General features: G+C 36.0%; 1 protein-coding gene across 3 annotated transcripts in view; it reads left to right on the top strand.

Annotated features, from left to right (window-relative positions):
* MKLN1 (muskelin 1) overlaps positions 1-13,341 on the top strand; it is a 178,651-nt gene extending 165,310 nt beyond the window's left edge. For all 3 annotated transcript variants that reach the window (XM_027101903.1, XM_027101906.1, XM_027101904.1), the window contains exons 17-18: positions 3,335-3,389; positions 11,789-13,341. In XM_027101903.1, coding sequence (XP_026957704.1) covers positions 3,335-3,389; positions 11,789-11,910 — 177 coding nt within the window. In that variant the 3' untranslated portion in view covers positions 11,911-13,341. The remainder of the gene's footprint in view (positions 1-3,334; positions 3,390-11,788) is intronic.
* The last annotated feature ends 7,041 nt before the right edge of the window (positions 13,342-20,382 follow it).

Genomic DNA, 20,382 nt, shown 5'->3' with positions numbered 1-20,382 from the left:
TAAACCCTTTCGCCTAAGATTATGACAAGGAAAGGTTGTCTGCTTCAACACCTCTATTTAGCATTGTGCCAGAAGTCCTAGCTAGTACGATATGGTAAGAAAAAGAAATAAACAGCATATAGATTTGAAAGGAGGAAGTAAAATTGTTTGCATTTTTAGATGACAAATTAAAGAATACCTAAATAGATGGAGAAATAAATCACATTTGTGGTTTGAAAGACTAAAAAGTGTTGAGATGTCCATTCTCCCCAAATCGGTTTATAATTTAATGCAGTTTCTAAAAAAACTGTCAATATTCCAGTCAGTTTGGGTTTCTTTGTTGTTAAGGAGATAGACAAACTTATTCTAAAATTTAGTCAAAACGCAAAGGCTCTGGACTAGCTAAAACAATCTTGAAAAAAGAAAAAGTTGGAGGTCTCATACTTACTACCTGATTTCAGGACGCTGTATAGAGCCATAGTAATCAAGGTGGTGTGGTACTGGCTTAAGGATAGACAAATAGATCAATAGAACGGAATAGAGTTCAGAAACAGACTCATATATATGCAGTCAGTTTATTTTTTTGACCAGAGCACCAAGTCCAATAAGGAAAAGAAAGGTTTTTTAAACAAATAGTGCTAAATAACTGGATATCTCATCCCCTATTTCACTCTTTTTTTTTTTTTTTTTTGCGGTACGTGGGCCTCTCACTATTGTGGCCTCTCCCATTGCGGAGCACAGGCTCCGGACGCACAGGCTCAGCGGCCATGGCTCACGGGCCTAGCCGCTACGTGGCATGTGGGATCTTCCCGGACTGGGGCACGAACCCGTGTCCCCTGCAAAGGCAGGTGGACTCTCAACCACTGCGCCACCAGGGAAGCCCGTCGACCCCTATTTCACTCTTAACACAAAAATTAAGATGGATTATGGATCTAAGTATAAAACCCAAAACAATGAACCTTTAAGAAGAAAACAGATTATCTTCACAACTTTGGGATAAGCAAAGCTTTCTTGGACATGACACAAAAGGCACTAATCATAAAAGAAAAAGTTGACAAATTGGACTTCAACAAAATTAAAATTTCTACTCATTAAAAGACATTATCAAAAAAAAATAGATGAGGGAATTCCTTGATGGTCCAGTGATTGGGACTTCACGGTTTCATGGCAGAGGGCCTGGGTTCGATACCTGGTCAGGGAACTAAGATCCCACAGGCCACACCATGCGGCCAAAAATTAAAAATAAAAATAAAAATAGACAAGCCTCAGACCAAATAATATCTGCAGTAGATATGTCTGACAGAGGACTGATACCCAGAATGTATGAAGAAGTTTCATATATTTTTAGCTCTTCCTTTTATCCCCTTTTTTCCTAACTAATTTGTCCAGTTTCTTACATTGAAAAGATGATTAATCAGGTGACTGATACCTGAAATTTTAAAGGCTACAAGTACAAGTGTGAAATACATCCTGAAGAATCAGTGGTATGAACTGCTCAAGTCTTGCAAAGTGCCAAGTAAACTCCATTGAGATTCAACTCATTTGTATACTCTTATTCCTTCCTTTAACTGACCTGTTTTCCAGCATCCTCATTCAAGATAAATATGAATAGTTCTCCTAAATTTTTATTTCTTTACCAATTTGTTAAAGTACAAGTGATGCAATAGTTTTATCTTATTTTGTCATTGTTCAGTTGCATTGTCTGATTTAAACTAACTCTGGCTAGCCTGGGAATCTAATCAACACTTAAAACATTTTTTCAATGTAAAAAAGACCTTTGAGCCTTTATAATTATATAACAATACAATTATATATGACCATGGAATACCAATCTAAGTTGTAATTTAGGGATGGCTTATGCATAATAACCATGCTTTTTTCCTCAGAGTTTGATTTACACAGAGACATCAGGTGTTTTACAGTAGCATGCATTTATTTTTGAAGTGAGAATTCATATTTACTAATATACAGGGCATCAGTCTCTCTATATGTGATAGATTCCCAAATGAGTAATTTTTCTTTTTTTTTTTTTTTTTAAAGGAAGAAGGGATAGTGGTAGATAAGTGAATTCTTCTCCACCTTGAAGGGTGGTGCTACTTCTACATCATACGTTCTTTTTTTTTAATGTCGGTTCATTGGTTTGTTTATTTATTTTTGGCTGTGTTGGGTCTTTGTTTCTGTGCGAGGGCTTTCTCCAGTTGCGGCAAGCGGGGGCCACTCTTCATTGCGGTGCATGGGCCTCTCACTATTGTGGCCTCTCTTGTTGCGGAGCACAGGCTCCAGACGCGCAGGCTCAGTAGTTGTGGCTCACGGGCCTAGTTGCTCCGTGGCATGTGGGATCTTCCCAGACCAGGGCTCGAACCTGTGTCCTCTGCATTAGCAGGCAGATTCTCAACCACTGTGCCACCAGGGAAGCCCCTAATTTTCTTTTTCTTTAATCGAAGTATAGTTGATTTACAATATTATATTAGTTTCAGGTGTATAAAATAGTGATTCAATACTTCTATAGATTATATCCCATTTAAAGTTATTATAAAATACTGGCTATATTCCCTGTGCTGTACAATGTATCTTTGTAGCTTATTTATTTTATACATAGTAGTTTGTACCTCTTATCTCTGTCCTGCCCCTACCCCTTTCCATCTTCCCATTGGTAACCACTAGTTTGTTCTCTCTATCTGTGAGTCTTTCTGTTTTGTTTTATTCATTCATTTATTCTTTAGGTTCCACTTATAAGTGGTAACATCTGGTATTTGTCTTTCTCTGTCTGACTTATTTCACTTAGCATAATACCCTCTAGGTCCATCCATGTTGTTGCAAATGGCATTATTTCATTCTTTTTTATGGCTGAGTAGTGTTCCATTGTATATATATACCACATCTTCTTTATCCATTCATCTGTTGATGGACAGTTAGGTTGCTTCCATATCAGGCTATTGTAAATAATGCTGCTGTGAACATTGGAGTGCATGTATCTTTTCAAATTAGTGTTTTCATTTTCTTTGGGTGTATACTCAAGAGTGGAATTGCTGGATCATATGGTAGTGAGTAATATTTTATATTTCAGTTGACCTATTGTTCCTTAATAAATACATACTTTAATATATTTTTAAAATAAAATAATTCCAGGACTTGGTCTAGTATTTTGGAAAATGATTATAGTAGTCCACCAGAAAAGTCAGCATGTTGTTTAATCTAAATACGGTGTTCTTCTTGCCACTTTTTGGTGAATAGACTTATGCAACATGTGCGGAGACATCCAGTGGCTAATGAATGGTCGAAATTATAGGAGTTTTTTCTCCAATGTGCTTACCTAGCTAATTTGCTTTTTTCTCTCCCCCGCCCCACCCCACAGTTTCAGCTCCTGGCTTCAGCTCTGTTTAAATCTGGTTCAGATTTCACAGCTCTAGGTAAGTATTCCAATGTAATTTATCCGGCCATATGCCCTAGAATTTGGGAGGTTGGACTTTGATTTCTTTTAAATGAAACATCAGATGAGATGTCATCCAAACAAATGAAGCAAGTTTCAAGGTAGCATGCAAAATTTCTAATAACCTGCTACAAGGTTATTTTCCAGGTATCAGTCCCCAGTTCATGGATCAGTTTGCAGTTCCTATTACACCAATTGCAGGGTTATTATGCAAACAGATGGCAATAGAAGCCTGATCAAAATAAATTAATTTGTATAACGTTGTTTTGGAATGCAGACTGTATTACTGATATACTTACTATGAGTTAACACTTGCTGGTTGAATGGTTTTCCTGTTTGTTCTTTGTGAAATTGTGTGGTGTCAACAGAATGGTGATGGAGTGGGCAATGAAATAAATGTTTGGGAGCAGGACGAATTACCTCTTTCCTGAAAATGGACATTTTTGTATGTTGGTATCTTAATTGTTCCAAGTGTTTCTCAAGCATCCCAGATATGGGCATCAGTTTTCACTTAGTAGTACTCTCATTTAGTATTAATGAATTATTAAAGTAGTTAAACTAGATTGTAGTAAAGTGGGGAGTCTAGAAGTTCCAGAATCCAGAGCTTTAGTCAGGTGAATTTTCAAGGATCTTTTAGTTAGAATAAGTCATTATAGCTTCAGTTTTTCAACAAGATAGTAGCCTTTTGAAGTATGGGAATTTCCAACTTTCCTCTTGTCATTATGCAGTCACACAGTGAATGCATATTAATCTCATTAATGCTGGTGCTATTTTTAATTTGCCTTAGAGTCCAGCAATAGTATCGAAATTTTCCAGCGTATGTAATATAAATACTTCTCCTTATCTTTGGAATTAAATAACACTTTGGAATATCAGTTTAATTTCTTCATTGTTTGACCTTTTGTCTCTTAAAGGTGAAACATACCTCAAATGAAAAAAAAAACAGAGACATACAATGATGGTGTTTCTCACTGGGATGGAAATAGTAGTAGTGTTTCTTGGGGTCTTGCCCTTTGTTTTGTTTTTCCTTAATGAGTAATTGAGGCTACTCTACTGATCAAGGCAACTGCAGTCTTGAGTTATAATTCCAGAATATGTAGGATTCCACAGGGCAAGAAGACTGCTATAAAACGTAACTCCAGTAGGTTCTCCTAAAAATTTATGTAATTGTTTACCACTATCCCATACACTCAAAGGGCTTTTAAAAAATGTTTTCAGGTTGTTAGAAATCTCAGCCCTAAGATGGAGAGTCTAGTTATAGGCATTATTTTGGAAAGTTCACGCCCTTTTGAATTTTATCATTTGAAACAGGTTTAGTGATACAGGAACTGAGAGCCTTGCATATAGATATTCACTTTGAATAAATGTGTGCCTTGTTAGGTATGGGTACTGCAGCCCAGAGCCATTATTTTTATTTTAATAGTGGACAGCACTGAAATATCTCTGGCTGACTTATATTTAGCCTTTAGAACAAGAATTTTTTGGCAGTCATTTGAATATGTTAGACTGGTGTCAGCGAATGTTTTACTTTTAGCTTAACTCTTTTCTTCTTTCTCTGCCCTATTCACTGTCAGCTAATATATTTTGCCAGGAACAGTTTGTTTTAGTTGGATTCTAAACTTCAGGTACACTGAGATCTGTACAAACACAACAGAAAAAAATACAAAAAGGGAAATTTTCTGTGGGGTTTTGTTTCTTCCTACCTGTCTGAAGGGAGGCAGTTTAGTAGTTAAGAGATAAGAGTGTCGTATAGTGGTTAAGGGTCAGAATCTAGGTTTAGCTATCAGCTCTGCCACTTGCTAATTTTAAAAGTGACTTTGAACAATTCACCTTTCTAAGCATTAAGTTCTTCATCTATAAAATGGAGGTAAGCAGAGTACTTACCTCAAGTTGTTGAGAGAATTAAATAATTATGAAAAACAACAAAATGAAATACTTAGTAAGTGCTCCATTCAGGTACTCGTATTACTACCTTCTTTATAAATGTCATCTTTGTAACACTGGTGAATTTGGATGAGGAGCAAATTCAGGTTATATGCTAATTTTAATAAGGAGAAATTTGATATATTATTTATAAACGAAAAGTACCTTTCATAAGGTTTCATGCCTATTTAGAGTTCGTGGTTCTCATTCATTTTCTGTCTGATTGTTTTACCTTTACGCCACTTAGAATTGAAATCTAATGGGTTATTTTATGTATAGATGTATACACTTTTCATGTATAGATGACTGAATATTTTGTTTTCTAAATTATGTCCTGCCAAAATTGGCTCAACCAAACTGTCTGACTTCCTTCAGAATTCATCCAGTTTATCTTAACCTCTTAGTATTTACTAATGTTATATGTAATTTAAAGATTTAGAAAGATGGAAAATGATTTGCGAACAGCTGGCATTATCTTAGTTTTGAAAAATGACTGACTTCGGAGAAAAATAACCTTTGGGGATCTTTAGCTTAGAGCTACTGTGTCTGTGTCTGTGGCTGTGGGCACTTTGAAGCTTGAACTTGGGCTTTCTGCTAATTTTAAGAGCATATTTTCAGCAAGGTATGTGACAGGGAAAATCTGGTCTGTAGAAGCATATTGCCTTTCTTGGTCTTCATACCTTTCTTTAGAAGTTTTATAGTCCGTATGCGATGTGCAAGTATGAATTCAGACAGCTGTTTAAAATATTTTATGTCTAAAGTACAGTGCTCTTTGGCAGTGTGTTGACATTTGTGAATGAGGAGCCTTAGGGGTTTCACAGCATTTACTGTGCCCTTTTAGCCTTTATACTTGTACTAAATCCACCAAACTTAGATTTCAGCAAGAGACTTTCTTCAACCTCCTGTCTTTAGCCCACATGTTTACAGGTGATTTTTATATAATAATGAGTTTATTTTAGAAATAAGAAACGTAAACACAAAGAAACTTCTGTCTAGGAGAAAAATGAGAATTCTTGCTATTTCTTCCTTATTACCATAAATAGGAAAAGCTACCTAGCCTGTATAGGATGTTAACTTAAAAGTATATTCCTGGGGCTTCCCTGGTGGCACAGTGGTTAAGAATCCACCTGCAAACACAGGGGATACGGGTTCAAGCCCTGGGCTGGGAAGATCCCACATGCCGCAGAGCTACTAAGCCCGTGCACCACAACTACTGAGCCTGCGCTCTAGAGCCTGCAAGCCACAACTACTGAGCCCACGTGCCACAACTGCTGAAGCCCGCGCACCTAGAGCCCATGCTCTGCAACAAGAGAAGCCACTGCAGTGAGAAGCCCGTACACCACAACAAAGATTAGACCTCGCTTGCCACAACTAGAGAAAGCCTGTGCGCAGCAATGAAGACCCAATGCAGCCCAAAAAAATGAATAAATAAAATAAATTTTTGAAAAAAATTTTTTTTAAAGTATATTTCTAATAGGTCACTTTCTTTTAGAGCAGTCATTGTCTTCAGTCACAATAGTAATGATAAAGTGATAGCTATTATTTATTGAGCACTTACTGTGGGACCAGGTACTATTCTAAACACTTTACATGTCATAACTCACTTAATCTTCATAATAACCCTATGAAGTAGCACTAGTATGATCCCCTTTTATTATATGTGAAGAAACTGGAACACAGAGAGGCTAAAGTAAGTCGCCCAGGAATAGTGCTAGTGAGTAGCAAATCCAGGATTCACACCTTAGTAGTTTGGCTTCAGAACTAAATCACTAACTGTACTACCTCTCATTGAGCTTTACCAGTTTCCACTACTCTGAGCGATAAGTTCCTCATTCCACTGTATGGTGAAAATGAGAGAAACAGTAATTAGGAGTATGAGATTTAAAATCAATACAACCTTTTTTGTCCTGTCTCTACCATTTAAGTAGTCATGTTGCTGTTGATGAGTTTCCTGGTGCCCCACCCATTTTTAATGCATTTTTTTAAAATATTAAGATTCTCTTTGAACAACTTCCCTCAGTCCCTGCCTGCTTCCCTCAAGTGTAACCACTTGTATTTGGCAGATCTTTATACACCGACATACAGGTAGAGTTGATTCCCATTATTCACAGTAATAGTCTATGAAGTCACCTATAACACTGAACTGGTGAATACTGACCCTTTGCTCCTATGGAAAATACAGAGATAGGTTCCTGTAAGCCTCTTGTCACAGACTTTTTGTCAATTGATTAATAATATAATGTTGCTTTCTTTCAACAGGAACACACCTTACTTGTGTATTTATACTGTTGATTCATTAACATTGAACTCACACCAAGAGCACTATAACTCATTCCTGAACGAAGCTTATCTAACCTGTATTTTCTTCATAAGGCACATTGCAGCCTTCTTGCACTTAGAAACACTAGCCAGCACTTCAGCACCACACTTGGGGGCCATTTTCAGCGGTGAAGTCACCAACAAAAAACACAGAATTTGAAGAACATGACACCAAGTAGACTGTGAAAAGGACACTTGTTTACAGTATGAGAGCTAAAACAAGAAGGCAGAGCATTACCTAGTTGACCTCAGTTGAGAACATATATTTACATGTGGTGACTCAAATTTTTGCCACCCTGTGTATGTCTGTGAGTAACCACAAAAGTGGCACAAATGCTGATTTGGGGGTTACAAATTTTAGCAAGTAAGCAAATGTACAAATATGGAATCTGTGAATAATGAGGATCAACCGTATATATGTACACACACACACACACACACACACACACACACACACACATAGATGTATGGTTTTATATTTTCTGGTTTTATTTATTACATAATATAAAAACATGTATTCTCCACATAACTTTTTAAAATTTAATGATGTGGCTTGGAGGTGCTTACATGAAACTGTACTAGATTTATTCTATTTGTAAGTGATACACAATATTCCATAATAGGGATCTACCATAATTTAACCATTCATCTAATGAGAGTGTAAATTTCAAGTTCCTTATTGGTAAAAGGTGAATAAAAATAAAAGGTTTTTTTTGAGGATTAAATGAATTTAGCACATTGCCTACAATTTAATAAGCACTCAGTTAATAAAAATAAATGGGCTTTGGAGTCAGACCTGGGTTCACGCTCCATTCTCTTTCCTCACCAACTGTGATGCCTTATTAAATGACTGACTCTCTTAAGTGTTGCATCTGAAATTGGAGTTTATGGTAACTGCTTTGTTGGGTTATTTTTGTGACAATGAAATGTCATACGTAAAGAAACTAGCATGTAGTAGAGACTCAGTGTTTGTTCCTTCCCTCCTAAATCATTTGATCTCATGAAAATGGTATTATTTTATAGAGTACTATCACAGAATCAGTAGCTTCTCTTAAAAATATAATGTACCACAGCATTTTTACAAGTAAAGAAAATAAAATAAAAGATGAGAAAAGCCCTAAAGTTGAATACGAACAGGAACAAACAGACATGTTTATCAAGTTGGTAACATAATTGCACAGTAGGGGAAAAAAGAGAATTAAACCTTTTTAAATACAGCTTAGATTATATACTATCAGTGAAGTATATTCTAAAAACAATAAAAGCAAGGAAATCTTGAATTTTGCTGGTAATGGTTTGGGTATAGTAATTCTGGAACTTGTGTGTTTTAGGTTTAACAAATGAATAAATATTGCTGGGAGCAGGTTTTCCTAGTAGGAGAAAGGAGCTATAAACATGGAATGGAATAAGGAGAGGAAGAACTCTGTGAGGTTCTTAAAAAACTGAATTAGCAATAAAAGCATGGACTAATGATTTTGTTTTTTTTTAAATAGATGAGTGTATAATATGTGTGCATATATGTATAGGCCTAGAAACAACACCACCCTGGGCAATTAGCACAACTGATCTTGGTTTCTAAATATCATTTGCCACTAAAAGGAATTAGGGTTCCTGGGGAAAATGGCGGACTCCAGAGCTGTGTAAATATAAGCTTGGAGATCTTACTGTGCCAGAAAGTAAGGATGTACTCAAAAAGTAATGGGGACATTTCAAAAAGATACAGAGGGAGAACATATGAGTATTAAAATGAATAATGACAGGAATGGATATAACCTATTGAACAAGAAAATGATTCATGAGTATATACTAATGCAAATAGAGAAATAAAATGAAGGAAGGAAAAGGAAAACTCTTCTTTGCAATTAATGTCATCCAATGAATCTAGAAGGAATTGTCGAATTAGGAAATCACCATCATATACATAATAATTGTTTTGGCAAGAATCATCAGTTAATGCTAAAATCATTGGGTGCAGATCTGTTGAAGAACAGGATATTTGCACAGTTTCAAACTATCTTCTCATCAATATTTTATTAACTGCAAAAGTAGAAAAGTACACATTTACATTGGAGAAATCTGGCATACACCAGTTTAACCAGATGATCATAGTTAACATCCTCAGTATTGGGACAAACTGATACCACATGCCTCCTAAGATGATGCATTGAGAAGGACACAGCATCTCTATGTAGTGTTCTTGCCAACTTCATAAACTGAATCTGATCATAAGGAAGCAACCAGACACCCCAAATTTAATACATTCTACTATATTACTGCTCTTTGTTTTTTTTATAACAGTGTCACAAACAAACAAAAAAAAAAAACAGAGAGGTTGAGGAACTGTTCCAGGCTAAAGACATTGGATAACTAAATATAGTGTTCGATCTTGAATTTTAGATTAGTGGGGAAAATGACTATAAAAAAGATTTTTGAGACATAAATGTTAAATTTCCTAAATTTAATATATAGTAGTTATTTAAGTGAATGTTCTTGTTCTTAGGTGAAATGAACTCAAGTATTTAGGGGTGAAGATGTCTACAATTTACTCCCAAGTAGTTCCACAAAAAAAGTATGAGTGGGGTATACAAACACACTTAGAGAACAAGAGAGAATGAAAAAATATGTGGCAAAATGTTAACAATTGGTTAATCTAGGTAAGGATATATGTATATGAATGTTTGTTGTACTATTCTTGAAACTTTTCTGTGAGTTTGAAATTTTTCAAAATAAGTCGAAAATAAAGCAATTTAGAAAACTCAGAAAAACATAAAATAGAAAAAATATAATCTCACCATTCAGAGGTAACCTTTGTTTACATTTTGGAGTATTTCCTTCCATTCATTTCTGTGATATAGTAGTAGGCTTTGTTAAATCTAAAACTCATCTCAAAGTAGTAAACATTTGCCCTCACACTTAAAATAGTAATTTTTTTTTTTTTTTAATAAGGAGGAATGTACCTTTCTTGAGGCATTGTTTATTTTCCTTCCAGGAAACTGGTATCCTTGGCAATGTTCTTTCTGTTCTGTTCATGTTCTTTACAAGATTAAAAGGCAGATTGCATCTAAAACTGTATTCTAAGTTAACTGAAAATCAGTCCAATTTGAAATAGTCTTCACTGATTATCATGGCATAAAGAACTTTCTGGCACTATTTCTGTTTCTGATGGCATTCAGTAGGCCTCTCATATTCAGTTAGCCATCTCAGGAATGGGGAAAATCAATAGACTACTTTGTTTATTTTTTCATTTTCATTCTTCATATGTGCATAAAAAATTTGAAGCAGCTGGGGGAGCAATACTATTACTGGCTGACTAAAGGAAAGAGTCATCTCACTGAATATTTCCTTGGCTGGAGTAAACTTGAAAATTAAGGGTTTACTAGATATTAAGGGGGAAAAATATCTTACGGTTCAACGATCTTAGCCTTTTTAGAATGTATTTTACTAGAACATTCATCTAGATAAAAGGAGTACATTGCTCTCTATTTTTCACATGATGTGTGCCTAGCATAGAGCCTGATGCATAGTACCCTAAATACATGGTATTTCCTATGTGCCAGGTATCGTTCTGTGTATTACAGATGTATTTCTTAACCTCAGCTGTCTGTATTTTCACTCAGTTCTCTGAGACTTCTTGCAGCTCTCCGGGGCTTAATGATTTTAGACTACTTTCTAAAGACCTCTTTCATTTTGATTATATTTTTATTATCAAAAAATTTTTACTGCTCAAAAGCATTAAAAAGTCAGAAAAGAGGAATGAAAATTCCTCAGTGGACTAGAAGAGGAAAATGCTTATAAGGAAAAGAAGAGAAATCAGTATTAGTTACTAAAGTACTAGTCATTCTGCTAGGTGGTTTTCACATAATTGCATTTAATCTGCACCGTAAACCTATGACATGAACAGGATTATCACAGATTTATAGCTGAGGAAACAGTTGCAGAAAGGCTGATTACCCTACCTAAGATCATACCATTGCTAGGTAGTAGAACTGGGATCAGGACCCATGTCTGTCTGGTTTCAAAGCCTGATTTGGTTTTGGTTTTTCCATTATACATTGCTGCTTTTCTCAACTAGGTTTTCTGTTACATGTTGAGTTTTAAACACAGTGGATGAGTTTCTTTATATCTCTCCTTCACCAGGCTTTTCCGATGTGGATCACACCTATGCTCAAAGAACTCAGCTCTTTGACACCTTAGTAAATTTCTTTCCTGACAGCATGACTCCTCCTAAAGGCAACCTGGTGGACCTCATCACACTGTGACCGAAGAGTACCTGGACAGAAATGGAGCACAGGAGTCTGCTTTCAGTATTCTGGATTTCAACTCTATTGACTGACAATTAGGCTGCAGTGACTGAGGACTGCACCAGAATTTTGAAGGGATCTTTGCTGTCACAAATTTTAACCCTCGTCCTTCACACCTGACCTCAACCCCATAGTCCATCCCATTCCGAAATTAGGCTAATAAAGTGAAATTGGTATACTTTCCATTTAAAAATATATATATATATATATATATATTTTATTACTTTAACTTTTAAGAATTCATGAGTATAAAAGAAAAAATCAGGCAGTCTACCCTTTTCTGATTTTTATTTCATTTTTATAAAATTGGGGCAAGTAAGCACTGTTCACAGACTCAGTGCTACAAGAATTGGAATTTTGTTGTTGGGTTGTTTGGCCTTTCTTCTTTCTCCTTTCTTCCCATTTCACTTTATCTTGAATCACACAGCTGCTTGTAAGTGATATGTATCATTTGTTTACCTCTTCATTCTTAACAGTATATAGTTCTGTAGGGCAATTGATGTATGTTTAAGTGATATACGTGTCTCTGTTGACTAGAGTCTTGTATTACATTAAACAGTAGGAGGAACAGAGGGCTCTAATTTACGCTCCTTGTCATAGAACTAAAAAGTGAAACCTGAGATTGATCCCCACACTTATCTGAGATTGGTATATAGTATTTCTATAATGATATATTTTATAGTGGCTGTTACAGAGCTTTGAGTCACAGAAACCTTAAACTGAGGAGAGAATATAGTTCAGAACCTTTAAGAGCCACTCTCAAAATTACCAGCAGGAGGATTCTAGTTGTGATTAGCATGTTCATTGATATCTTTGTAGTAATTTTGGAAGAAAATGACTCTTTCCCCTGCTAGAGCTGTGCAGGACCAGGGCTTCAATTTCTTCCGTGTGCTATCTGTTTGTAGCATTTTCATTTGGGAGGATGGGTTCCAGAGCTACGTTTTTGTTTATTTTCATACACATTAGCTCCCTACATCTGCTTCTATATACTGATATTTTAAAGAATAATGGTTTGTAGTTTTCCAGTGGAATACAGCTGACAGGCATTTCATTAAACAAATAGACCAGGCTTTTTTAATGGAGAAAAAGAAAAATAATGGTGCAAATATTTTTTACTAAACTAAAAGAAAGGCAGATGGGCTTTTCCACTGTTCCTTTTTTTGTGAGGAGTGGTGGTATGTATTGTTCCATGAGGTGCTGTGGAATGCAGCATAGGAAATTTAAACCTGGCCAGTGCTTACATTTGCTCAAAAAGTGTGCTGTATGCAACTGATACCCACCATGCTTAAAGCAGGCTAAGTATAATAAATGTCCATCAGTCCAGTGGCTCTTCCAAGTGAATGACTTCAGAGAATTTACTGTGTCCCCGAGTAGCAAGATTAGGCCTTACCAAAGAAAGAAGAAATTGAATTGCACTTTTGAAAAGTCTCATGTATAGGAATGAGACTTTGAGGTCCCTCTTCAGTCTGTCATTATTGCATGGTTTCTCGTCTTTGGGGGAAGGACAGAAGTATATTTGTCCTACTTCTAGGCTTGAATCTTGGGCTGCTTGGCTTTCCAAGCATCCCAAATCGATCAGTAGTGATTTATTAAACAATTAAATTTGTTTCTTACCTTGTGAAAGATATAGTACATAATTCAGTAAGTACCAAGTTGTGTAGCTGCAGAATAACCAGTTGACTTTACAAGTGAGCAAATAGAATCTACCTACATACTTAGGCAGTTTCATTAAAAGATTTCCTTGACAGTCAAGAACATAAAATATTAATATCGCTAATATTGTAGCCTATTGAACTCATTTCATGGAAACAGGTTGATAGGAAAGAACTTGATAAGAGTTTCTAAATGTAAAAGCTCTAGTTTTGCTCACTGTGAATTCTGGCCCTTCAAAAACCATAACCAAATGAAATTCTGCTTCCCTCCACCATTTTTTTTTTTTTTTTTTCTCACGGTACGTGGGCCTCTCACTGTTGTGGCCTCTCCCGTTGTGGAGCACAGGCTCCGGACATGCAGGCTCAGCGGCCATGGCTCACGGGCCCAGCCGCTCCGCGGCATGTGGGATCCTCCCGGACCAGGGCACGAACCCGTGTCCCCTGCGTCAGCAGGTGGACTCTCAACCACTGCGCCACCAGGGAAGCCCCACCATTTATTTTTATAGTGCTTTTTTGGGTCATTTTTTTTCCGTTCCTTAGATTCCATATTTGGAGGAAACTCAGTTCTTGAGCTCAGTGATTTTGTTTGTTCTTATTTTTCTCTGACTCTCTACTGGTGGTTTTCTAAACATGCTTGTTCTAATTTCATCTTTCCTCACTTTAAGTGGAACCTTTTCCCTTTTCTTCACTTACAGAATTTTTTTTTTCACTAACATGTTTAAATGGGGTTGAGTCATAGCAAACTGTTTAGTGTTACTTAAGTGACATAGACTGTATTTAGGAAGTTATTGACTAGGTAAATCAAAATTTGTACCCTGGGGCTTTAATGAGGCACTGCTGGTAATGATTGCAGGAGAATATAGGCTTCATTTTATCCGTGACCAAGATTGACACATTGCTCACTTTCGACATCAGAACCCTGATATGAAACTTGTTTATATATTTAGTGAGGAGCTACATGTATTTCCAAGTATTCCAGCACTATATTATAATTTAATTTGGTATTTATATACATTGTTTAAGTAGCCAAATATCTATGCTTTACTACTTAAAAATTATTTCATTCTAGCTTAGTGAGCCCCAGATTGAAACACCTGGTTTTAGATGCATTAGTTAGTGGGGTACAATTTGCTCAGTGTCATTATCCCTAGCTTCAGTTTCATCCCCATTTCTCCTTTTTCCAGTGGAATATATTATTCCAGAATATAAACTAGAAATAATTTAAACTAGAAGTAAACTAGATCTCTAACATTTTCAGTGCTTATACCTCGTGAGAAATTAATTATCTGATTTGCAAGATACTTTGAAAATGCAGTTGCATTTTGTGGAATGACAGAGACCTCATGTGGCCAGCTTGATTAATTCACATATATCAATCTGTGAAGCAAAAGAATTCAGATTTGGGTGCCTAACTCTGTGCTAAAGCTGACAGTATTAACCTTTAGCAAGATTGTCTTTTCAGACCTGGTTTTCATTAAAACTGACTTATCTATGTCTAATAAGTAAAAACTGATAGAAAACATTAGAAAGTTAATACACTGATTTATCAAAGAAAAGCTTGTTGGCTTTAGAGCTCAGTGATTTGTTTAAGATTGTAAACTGCATTCTTTGGTGAATTATGTCTTGAATATAAATGGTTTGCTAGCTTATCTTTGTAGTGGATCTTTTCACATCTGCCTTAAAAGTGCTATTTAGAGATACATTAACAGAGTTCCATGTAATAAAACCGTTTTAAAATCTATAAACAAAAACTAGTTTGAGGTACTTAATCATTGGTGAGAGATTGAGAATGATGTTTAATGAATCAAAAAGCACTTAGAAAGGAGTATGTTTCTGATTTTATTTTCTGAATTAAACTCAGTGTCATGGAAGGAGTTACCCTATAATTATTCTTAATACAATATGAAATTCATTGGGTAATTGTGGGTCATTTAATTTTTTCCTGGGTGAATGTTGTGTTAACTCTAGCTGATTGAATGTTGCAAAGCAGTTGAGAATTATGGTTTGAAGTGATTTCTATGAGAGAGGATCATTACAATGTGTACTTTAAGCAACGTCATCTAGCTGTAAAAAATATACCCTTTGTAACCCTTCTTTTCTTAAAAAATACATGTTCATGTGTAATTTCGTCCTTTTGCAGAAATTCTGGCCTGAACTTTCACTGTTTTAAATTCTTAAGATGGTCCTTAATCTAAGATATGCAGGCTCCCTCAGGAAAAGTTCATAGTTATTAGAGGGGTAATCATAGAGGGTCTGCATATGACAGTAGTTGTAGATTAGATCTTTGGGTTCTTTCACTCAAAATTTTTGTATTCCTTATTAGTCAAATAACATTATTCTTTTGTGATTTTTCACTCTGGCCTACATCTCCCTGTGATTTGTATTAATGCTGAAATGACATTGGCTGCCCAAAACTTCTAGTCTAGAGGTGTTTCAGCTGAAGATGGAAGTTTCAAAGTTTGTTGAAATAGTTAGGAGCCACCTAGATCAGCTGAATGATGTTGCCACCGTTTGTTTTGATGGGGAGGACTCATGATTGTAGTTTATTGATTTCTTCACAAGATGCTCTTTTTATCTTTCAGAAAAACTGCTATCTTAAGAGATTTTATTTATACATAATTTTTAAACCTTGATTTCTTCCTATCCCACAAATACTGTGAATTGTTTCCATTATTTTTTTATTTTTCTTAGCTAAATCCTCTGACAATAGATTTATAGCACTTAACCTAAGGAGTCATTAGAGGTTATGGTAAACCAGGTTTTCTCGTGGGGCAGAGAGAGATGCCCTTGTGGGAAACCATATCACTATGTGTTTTCTGTTAGGTAGAACTCTAAAGTTATAGATCTTGAACTGGATCCCAATTCAGAACTTAAAAACCTGAAAATCAAAGGGTAGTTCTAGTTTATCTTCCACAATAGTCATTATTTGGAAATAAGATTTACAAATATATACTGTCATGTCCTCAAACACTGCCTAGCTTGATTGAAAACAGAATGTTATGTGGATGTTATCTGAGAGCTATAGGGTCAACAACAAAAAAGGGGGGAAATGTTTAGTAGGGAAGTAGACCAGTTGTAAGACATCACTTGTAATTATGAACTAATTTGTCTTCTTTTTTACCTTTTTATCTGCTGTTTAGTCTCAATGAATTATTGTACACAATATTAGACATTTGTACACAATGTTCTGTTTTGCCTGTCTGTGGCATTTTCACTTCGAGGTATTGAACCTCAGGAACAGAGCTAGTGAGGAGAATGAGGGTATGTTAGAGAAGGAAAAATAGGAGCTTTTTGCTCATGGATTTGAAGGTCCACAGATCTAAATGAGAAAGAAAACTCTTCATTTCTAACCCTCAATTAATTTAAAGCAGTGCTGAGAAAACTATCAAGAGGGATCAAAGCTCAGTTCTGAATAGTCTTTGGAAAGCAGCATTTCTTGGTTAGTTGCTTTCCTCACTATCTCCCAAGTAGCTGGTAGAGATCTGGAAACAGAAAACCCAGTGTAATGGGCTCTAGCTCTTAAACTAGGTGAGCAGTTTCTTACGTACAGCCAATTCCTTGATAAGGATTCAGAGGGAAAACCAGCAATAAAACATTTTAACATGCAGTTTTTGGGCTCCCAGGGGACTTGCTTTTTCATGGAGTTTAAGCTCTTGCTGCAACACAGCTCTGTACCATCTGGGATGCTAGCATTCACAGCGGTTAGTTTGGATATCTGAGCTGTCTGCCACGCAAATACTAGCCCAAGGAGATCATCATCCTTCAGTTTCACTCAGTGCTTAATGAATGCCAAATTAATTGGCAGGAAGGAAAAACACTGTGTGATATACTGAACAGGCCTGTGTGCATGATTAAGGAGTTAAGTAGCCAATTTTGAGCTTAATTTCTCTCCTTTATTAACAAATCTCAAGAAAGCCTTTGTTACAATTTAGCTAGTGTCATTTGGTTGGTGTTCATTTTCTAACCCTTTAAAATAGGAAGAAAATTGTCATTTCGTGTTTAACTTCTAACCCGTACAGAATTGAACTGACATCAATTTAGTTTCCATGTTTTAAAATAAATTAATTACACATAATCCAAAGGGTCTCTGTTTATTCTACTTTTCCAGGAAATACATGAGTTCTGGGCTTGGCAGTAGAAGTATTTAATAATTTTGGCTTATTCTTTAGGTTTCTTCCACATCTGTGAAGTGATTAATTAGAGAAGTTATTTAGAATAAGTTCAATTCCATTGCAACTGGCAGAACTTTATAAATTCATTTTGCAACAAAGGAGAGGATCTTATACCATCAGGACCATGCCATCAGATTTTGGCAAGTGACTGTTTTATCACATTGCCTTGTAGTTTGCTATTTTTTCCTTCTTAAGATAAAAGGGGAAAAACTGAGGACAGAGATGTATAACTTTACATTTTTTATTTTTTATATTTATCTTTTTGTTTAACATCTTTATTGGAGTATAATTGCTTTACAATGTTATGTTTCTGCTGTATAACAAAGTGAATCAGCTATATGTATACTTGTATCCCCATATCCTCTCCCTCTTGCACCTCCCTCCCACCCTCCCTATCCCACCCCTCTAGGTGGTCACAAAGCACCGAGCTGATCTCCCTGTGCTATGTGGCTGCTTCCCACTAGCTATCTGTTTTACATTTGGTAGTGTATATATATCAATGTTACTCTCTTACTTCGTCCCAACTTACCCTTCCCCCTCCCTGTGTCCTCAAGTCCATTCTCTACATCTGCATCCTTATTCCTGTCCTGTCCTTAGGTTCATCAGAACCATTTTTTTTTTAGATTCCATATATATGTGTTAGCATACTAACTTTACATTTTTTAAATTGTCTACTTTAGAAGTCTTAGGGTACTTGCACCTTTATAAAGGCTTAGCTTAATTTTACCCGTACAGATTAACTATACTTGTAAGAGCACTGAATACAAAGTTATGACGTATTAAAGTAATTGTCTACCCAACCCCAAATTTGATAGTAGGATATCAAAGTCCAAAAGTTTAAATGCAAGTAGTCTTCTATGGGGAAGGTATATGTTTTTAAAAGTCATGCACATGGTCTCCTTTTTGAGATATTTTTTCCTTTCCCAGAAAAATGATTTTGGTGACCAGTTGTAAACTGATTTCTCCCTCAATTGTAAACTACCCATTTAGAGAAATAAAAGTGGACTCACTTTCTTTCTTTCTTTTTTTTTTTTTTTTTTTGCGGTCCGCGGGCCTCTCACTGCTGTGGCCTCTCCCGCTGCGGAGCACAGGCTCCAGACGCGCAGGCTCAGCGGCCATGGCCCACGGGCCTAGCCGCTGTGCAGCATGTGGGATCCTCCCGGACCGGGGCACGAACCCATGTCCCCTGCATTAGCAGGCGGACCCCCAACCACTGCGCCACCAGGGAAGCCCAGACTCACTTTCTTAAGCATTACATTTAGCCTGACCAAGATATGCTGTGATTGTGTTATTCAAGCCAGCTTGCTTTTTTGACTTGTCATAAAATGTCTTTTGAATTGAATGAATTAAATAGTATAGTATTAATTTTATTTTATGTATAGCTCAATTTAGAAATTGCAAAATAATGATATTTTTCTATGAGCAGATTCTTTTATAGAGATAGGTTTTTCTTTTTAATGAGATTTCTTCCCTGTCACCACTTCAAAATCTATGTACAGCTGAGTGTGCAGCCTCAGAAAAAGAGTACAGGAAAGCTTAGGGCCTCCTTTTCTTGTGTTGTTCTTGGCAACAAACATGATTCCACCTTTTCAGTGGAAAGATGGGGTGGGTCTGTGTATATGTGTGTGTGTGTGTGTGTGTATACTTATTGGCCTGAAATTGAGATCCCTTTAGGTAGAGATAGATCCTCAAAACCAAAGTTGGACTGCAAATTAGGTTGAGGAGGAAGGTACAGCTCCATTCATAGCCAATAGAATCCGTCTGTCCTTCTGGGTCTGCTTATTAACGCTATGGATAGCTCCTTCTGTTAGAACATCCCCTGGACTGGAAACATGGTGTTACAGCAACCAGCTCATCTGAAAGTTGGAGAGTGTTAAACATCTTTTATGGGACTTTTAAATAAATAATAACATTTATTGATTTTTGTGGTTATAAAAATATGTTTATCATAGAAATTTAGGAAATTACTAAGTGTGAAGAAGGAACGCCACTAATATTTAACCGGTGAGACTTACTCATTTTATTTTTCCTGTCTTCCTTCTGTTATCCAACATGGTAAAGGCCAGAAAAAGTAAAAAAAAAAAAAAAAAAAAAATTTGACACAGCCATTCCTCATTGTCTGCAAGCATTTTTCTCTACCTTTACTATATTCCTTTAAAGCATTGCCCTTTTCTAGACAAACAGTCTGAAAATAATTCTGTTGATATGTATCTCTTAAGCCTGAACTATACATGTAAGATACTACCCAAAAGCTATAGGGATCTGCCTTGTTCAGGTCATTGGAAATTTTATCTCTAAGATTAATTTGAATTTTTAAGCCCTTTATGCACCATTATAGACATTTGGAGCATATTCATACCCATGAAGAGCTTTCTGTTTAGATGGACTTTTTAATATAACCGTAATTAAACTCACACCTAAAAAGGATGAGGTACTTTTCAAAGGCCAAAGGAAAAGCAGAGAAGAGCAAAGTAAAACAGATGAAATGAACGTAAGTATATAAATAAGGAGTCCTTGAAACAAGAGTTCCCTTACTGTGCTTAGCAAATGTCTCTCCAAAAAATGTATTTCTCTGGTTACCAGCTAAGATTTAGAGTTTTATATTT

This window comes from Aethalodelphis obliquidens, unplaced genomic scaffold (genome assembly GCF_003676395.1).
Source record: "Aethalodelphis obliquidens isolate GAN/ISIS:26980383/991018 unplaced genomic scaffold, ASM367639v1 scaffold5, whole genome shotgun sequence".
Taxonomy (NCBI): Eukaryota; Metazoa; Chordata; class Mammalia; order Artiodactyla; family Delphinidae; genus Aethalodelphis; species Aethalodelphis obliquidens.
The sequence above is the reverse complement of the archived record's forward strand: the minus strand, read 5'-3'. Positions and strand labels throughout refer to the sequence as shown.